The sequence below is a fragment of the Tamandua tetradactyla genome, chromosome 16 (assembly GCF_023851605.1).
Source record: "Tamandua tetradactyla isolate mTamTet1 chromosome 16, mTamTet1.pri, whole genome shotgun sequence".
NCBI classification, from domain to species: Eukaryota; Metazoa; Chordata; class Mammalia; order Pilosa; family Myrmecophagidae; genus Tamandua; species Tamandua tetradactyla.
Genome location: NC_135342.1, coordinates 48,111,220 through 48,117,358, shown reverse-complemented (window position 1 = coordinate 48,117,358; position 6,139 = coordinate 48,111,220). Strand labels below are relative to the sequence as shown.

General features: G+C 62.6%; 1 protein-coding gene across 1 annotated transcript; it reads left to right on the top strand.

The window, feature by feature from the left end:
* The first annotated feature begins 2,093 nt into the window (after window positions 1-2,093).
* On the top strand, window positions 2,094-5,500 carry IRX3 (iroquois homeobox 3). Its single transcript, XM_077132461.1, has 4 exons — window positions 2,094-3,063; window positions 3,219-4,362; window positions 4,540-4,606; window positions 5,065-5,500. The coding sequence occupies exons 1-4, from the start codon at window positions 2,800-2,802 to the stop codon at window positions 5,117-5,119; spliced, it is 1,530 nt and encodes a 509-aa protein (XP_076988576.1). The 5' UTR covers window positions 2,094-2,799; the 3' UTR covers window positions 5,120-5,500.
* Window positions 5,501-6,139: the final 639 nt, after the last annotated feature.

The window sequence follows — 6,139 nt, the reverse complement described above, 5'->3', positions numbered from 1 at the left end:
CGTCTGGGTTTGGAGGCTTACCCTCTGGACCACGTACGCCTCGGGGCCAGCATAGCTAGTTTTGACAACAACCTCGCCCCTCCTCTGGCCCCTTTACCGCCGGCCTCAGTCCGGCGCGGCCAGGTCCATAGCTAGTTTATGCGTAAAGAGCGTCTCCGAGGCTCATTGTTGGGTTTTTTTGTTTTGGTTTTTTTTCCTTTTCCTTCTCGAAGAGCTGACTTAAATATCGGGCGTTTCCCCTAGCACTAACAGAGCAGCCCCAGTCCCCCCCACCCCACCTGTGAATCTTGCTCTCGACTCCTGGTCTGGTGCCATCACTTTGAACAAATTCTAGGACGTCAGGGTCATCGAGGCTCGAGGACTGACACCCAGCAAACATCCTGAGGAAAATAATGTTTCCCTCAGTTTTGTAATTCCAGAATATTTCTCGAGAAAGTGAGTCCAAGATTCCCATGACACTCACTTGGAAGTATAACCAGAAACAAAATCAGGCGCCTGGGGAGACATCCCAAGGCTAGCGCAGTTCATGATGGCTCCCTTTCTGGGAAGGCTCAAGCTAAGGCCGACTCCCGGCCCCAGGCACAGCGGGTGGGGAGTGGACAAGGGAGAAACAACTGTGGTCCAATTTGAGAAGGCCAGACCCCGGTTTCCCCCACTGAACCCCAAACCTGGTTGCCCCAAACTGTCTTCCCCTCAATTTTCTCAGCTTTCACCCTACTGGACTCGCCGACCTGTGTGTGAAGACTGGTGGACGGGGACAGGGAGTGGGGTGGGGTCACAAGTGAGCACACGCCAGAGGCGGAACAACCCTTCATTCCAGACTTAGGCTCCCCACAGCTGCTTCTGACCGGAGATAGCCAGGGTCCAGCACCTTCGATCCCTCCACTACGGTGGAATTAGGATTCGATTGCGCGATCAGCTAGCTCTAGGAGGCACGTTGCCGCCTCCGAGTCGGGGCTGGTAACTTGGCTGCCCAGTCGCAGCCCCCGCATCGACCCTGGGATGCGCCTGCCGCAGGCCGGGCCCGCGCGTCGGTGGCTGCAGGGGCCTAAAGCGTTTAGCCAGGAGCAGCTGCAATTCCGGGAATTTCAATCCGGCTCTCGGCTGCACACACTTATCGGCGAAGGTGGGCGCCCAGATACTGGGATTTCAGGTTTGATTTAGGAAATAGTCCTCCATAAAACTAAAAATCTCGCTTCCCATCCATCCTCACCCGAGGCGCTGGGAGGACCTTTGAAAGGGAAAACCACACACCATAAAACTGGTGGGCTCGGGGACCTGGAAGCGGGGGAGGGGGGGGAGGGGGCGGAATAGTGAAACCAAGGATCTCTACAGACTGAAAGCGCCAATACAGAAACTTCTCGAAGCGCTCTCCGAAAGTTCTTGGAGGCGCCACCGCCCGGCTCTGTGCCTCGACCCACAAGCCACTCCCGTTTAGGGCGCCGGCAGGCTCCTCATTCCAGTCGCCGTTCCCCAGGACCCCCGGGGCGTCTGTCTTCAATTCCCGGGCGGGACCCGCCATTCCTAATTAGGGTTTCGCACCCACACTGAGGCAGTGTTAATGTGGGTAATTTCAGGATTTGGTCTTTCTGGGTAGGGGGCTGCGTCGCCCCCTGGGCAGTGAGATGGCCTTTGAAGACGCGACGGAAACACACTCTCCCTCTCCTCCCTCCCTACGCCGCGGAGTGTGGCCGGGAGTCAGGCGTGCGGGCTGGGGAACCGGCCTGGACCGAGTAGAGGCCCAGTGCTTGCCCGGGCCTGGGGTCCGCGCTGCGGCCCAGGGAGAGGCACCGAGGGGCGGGAGTGGAGCGCTGACCCGGTATTAACCCCGGTCCCTGCGCCTTTCGCTCCCCCTCCCGGCGCGGGCAGGAGGGGCGGGGAGGCACTCGGAGCGCCCGAGCTCCAGCCCCCGCCCCGCTCCGCCCTGCGCGCGGTGTCCGCGGGGGTGGGCGGCCTCCACTGTAAGGCGCCCCGGCGATTGGCGACTCCGGGAGGAGATGCGAGGAAAAGTCGAATAAGAGGGCGCGACGTCAGACCCGAGATTTAGGGAAGGGCGACGGGGGGGGGGGGGGGGGCGGGGACGGACACACAGACACAGATACCAACACCCACCCCCCGCACAGCACCCTAAGTGTCCACAACTCTAGCCGCCTCAGCCCAGGGCGCATAGGCCGGAGGGAGGGGAAAGGTTGTGTGAGTGGAGAAAGATTAAAAAGAAGGAGCAAGAGAAGAAAGAGGGAAGGGAATAGAAAGGAGGGGGAGGGAAGAGTGAGAAAGGGAAACAAGAGAAAAAGAGTTTCCTAGGGTCCAGGAGAGAGAAACAGCCCGAAAGAGCGGAAGCGATCCTGGGGGGAAGAGGAGCGCGGGGAGGGGAGGGGAGAGGAAGGGCGAGGAGGGGGAGTGAAAACTAGACGAGGGCGAAGGAAGCGAGGCGCGACACTGCTCCGGGAGAGGAGGGCAGTGAGGAACGCGGAGCGGGCGCAGGCAGCTCCGGCTGCGGAGAGGAGGGAGCGCGGCGCCGAGAGGAGGGGCTTGCGGTCCCGCAGAAATGTCAATCAGAGCCCGGAGCCCCGGGAATCTCCGCCAATCTGTTCGGACCTGACCTGGCTCCTCGCCGCCGCCGCCGCCGCCGCCGCCGCCGCGGAGGAGCAGATCAATAGGCGAGCGCCGAGCGCAGCGCGGCAGGCAGAGCGGCCCCAGCCCGGCCCAGCCCCCAATGCGCTCCGGAGTCCGCCGGCGGCGCTGAGCAGGGCGGCCCTGGGGGCCGGACCCCTCTCCGTCCGTGCCCCGCGGGCCAACATGTCCTTCCCTCAGCTCGGATACCAGTACATCCGCCCGCTCTACCCGCCCGAGCGCCCGGGGGCCGCCGGTGGCGGCAGCGCGGGGACCCGAGGCGGCCCGGGCACCGGAGCCACGGAGCTGGCCGCCTCGGGGTCCCTGTCGAATGTGCTTTCGTCCGTATATGGGGCGCCCTATGCCGCGGCCGCTGCAGCGGCCGCGGCTGCCCAAGGCTACGGTGCCTTCCTGCCCTACGCCGCGGAGCTGCCCATCTTCCCGCAGCTGGTAAGCTCCGGGGCCCCGCGGGGGTGGGGAGAAGGAGGCGAGGTGAGCGCACGGGAGTAGAGCCGGGCCCGGGCGGGGAGGGTGGAGGCGGCTACGGCTGGGGCTTACTTGCGCTTCCTCGGCGCGTTACTCCTTCCTTTTACATGTGCGTACAGGGCGCACAGTATGAGCTGAAGGACAGCCCCGGGGTGCAGCATCCCGCAGCGGCCGCCGCGTTTCCGCACCCGCACCCCGCCTTCTACCCATACGGCCAGTACCAGTTTGGGGACCCGTCCCGTCCCAAGAACGCCACCCGGGAGAGCACGAGCACGCTCAAGGCCTGGCTCAACGAGCACCGCAAGAACCCCTACCCCACCAAGGGCGAGAAGATCATGCTGGCCATCATCACCAAGATGACCCTCACCCAGGTGTCCACCTGGTTCGCCAACGCGCGCCGGCGCCTCAAGAAGGAGAACAAGATGACGTGGGCGCCCCGCAGCCGCACCGACGAGGAGGGCAACGCTTACGGGAGCGAGCGCGAGGAGGAAGACGAAGAGGAGGAGGAGGAGGAAGGCAAACGCGAGCTGGAGCTGGAGGAGGAGGAGCTCGTGGGGGAGGAGGAGGACACGGGGGGCGAGGGCCTGGCGGACGACGACGAAGACGAGGAGATCGATTTGGAGAACTTAGACGGCGCGGCCGCCGGGCCTGAACTGGCCCTGGCTGGGGCAACGCGCAGGGACGGCGACCTCTGCCTGGGGCCCATTTCGGACTCCAAGAACAGCGACTCGGACGATAGTTCCGAGGGCTTGGAGGAGAGGCCACCGCCGGTCCTAAGCCTAGCCCCGGCGCCACCGCGGGTGGCTGCGACCCGGCCGTCTTCGCCCTCGCTCCCAGCCGGCCTGGACCCCTGCGCTCCCGCCCCGGCGCCCGCTTCCACCCTGCAGAAGCCCAAAATCTGGTCCCTGGCAGAGACAGCCACAAGCCCGGACAACCCGCGCCGCTCGCCTCCGGGCGCTGGGGGATCTCCCCCGGGGGCTGCCGTCGCGCCCCCAGCCCTGCAGCTCTCTCCGGCTGCTGCTGCTGCGGCCGCCGCCGCCGCCGCGGCTCACAGACTCGTCTCGGCGCCGCTGGGCAAGTTCCCCACTTGGACCAGCCGGCCGTTTCCAGGCCCGCCGCCCGGCCCGCGCCCGCACCCGCTCTCCCTGCTCAGCTCGGCCCCTCCGCACCTGCTGGGACTTCCCGGAGCCGCGGGCCACCCGGCCGCAGCCGCCGCCGCCGCCGCCGCCTTCGCTCGGCCTGCGGAGCCCGAGGGCGGAACAGGTGATTGCCCAGCGCGGGGCGCCAAGGGCGGGGGCGTGCTCTGGGGGTCCGGACCCAAGCGAAGATGATCGCGGCCCCAGGGGCGCGGGGCGCAGACCTCTCGGTGCCTGCTGCCCGCGGCCTTGTGCACCAGAACGCAGCACTTTAAAGGCCTCTTTCTTCCCCCGCTTCCCTTAGATCGCTGTAGTGCCTTGGAAGTGGAGAAAAAGTTACTAAAAACAGCTTTCCAGCCGGTGCCCAGGCGGTAAGAGACCCGAAGTCGGGGAGGGAAGTGGGGGGCTATGGTGGGAAGGGCAGGCCGGACGCTGGCTTTTGCCCCAGGGTCGGGGGAGCCGGCTGGGATGCGGTTTTAAAAGTGGCCCAAGCGCACTCCTTTGTAGCCCCAGCGGACCAAGACTCTCGTCAGCTCCAGCCAGGACACCTGGGGTGCGGCATGGAAAGAGGGTGCAGGGTGAATCTGTGCCTTGGTCGGGCCGACCGATCCCTGGCGGGGAAGGCCGACTCACTGGCACCCTCGCCCCCTTCCAGCCCCGTACCTCCTGACGCCCCCCGCCCATCTTATGGTTAAACCTGAACACACATATCTACAGTTAGACGCAATTTTGCATTGATTTACTTCCCTGGCCCAGGATCTCCCCGCCTTAGAGAGCCTCAGCGCCCCCCAGTCTCACCTCCTTTGCTACCACTGTCTCTCTCTTCCAGGCCCCAGAACCACCTGGACGCGGCTCTGGTCTTGTCAGCTCTCTCCTCATCCTAGTTCTTTTAAAAAAAAAAAAAAAATTTAAATCGTTGTAATAAATGTAAAAAAAAAAAATCGCTCTCTATAGTTAACGACTTGAAAGCATGTCCGTGTATGAAAACCTAAAAAAGAAAACTAAACAAAGAACAAGAAATAAAATGTCTCCCAGCCCTCCCCATGTCGCTTCTGTACCCCCGGATTAGCTGAGCTGTGGGGTTTGTTCGGTTGGTTTTTGAGGGGTGGAGTTTCCGAGAGAATAAGCGCATCTGAGAGGGTCTTCTTCTTCTTTTTTTTTTTTTTTTTGTATATACAGGAAAATGTACATATGTGTGAACCAAATTGTACAAGAAAGTATCTATTTTTGGCTAAATAAATGAGCTGTTGCCACTTTGACTATAATCGGCCTGTCTGCCGCTAGACGGATCTGTTTGGTGGTGGTTCTGTGTTTTGTTTTTCTCCCGATGTTGCACGAGTCCCCGGATCAGCGGAGAAGGCGGAAAGGCAGGAGCAGTGGCGGGGCTGGGGCGCCGCAGGAGGAGAGGACACTGAGAATTACCTGGGACACCTGGGACTAAGGGCGGGGAGACAGGTGGGAACCCGGGGCAAGATTCCCGAGGAGCAGCGTGGAGCTGGGTCCACTCGCGAGTCGACGGGAGCGTCTGGGGCCTTCTCTGGTGACATAGCAAAGGGACTTAGAGAAGGGTCCGGAAGCAGAGGGAAATTCTCATCACCGCCACACACACACCCCCAACCCCGTTCTGAGATAGGGACAGATGTGGTTTCCTTAGTTTTCTATAAGAAGCTGTGCCACTCCAGCTTCAAGCCCTTGCAACCACATTGCACCCCCAGACCACTCCTTGTAAAGGCAGCGCTGAAGGTGGGGGCTGGGGGAAGGTGGGAGGGAGTATGAAGCCAAGGAGAACCCAGGGTGACTGTGCCCAGTTCGACTAGGGTGTGGGGACCGGGATTCTGGAGGCACCTGTGCATCCTGGCACCTTAGTGGGTTTTCCCCAGGTGCCCTGGAAGGAGCGGCTCTCC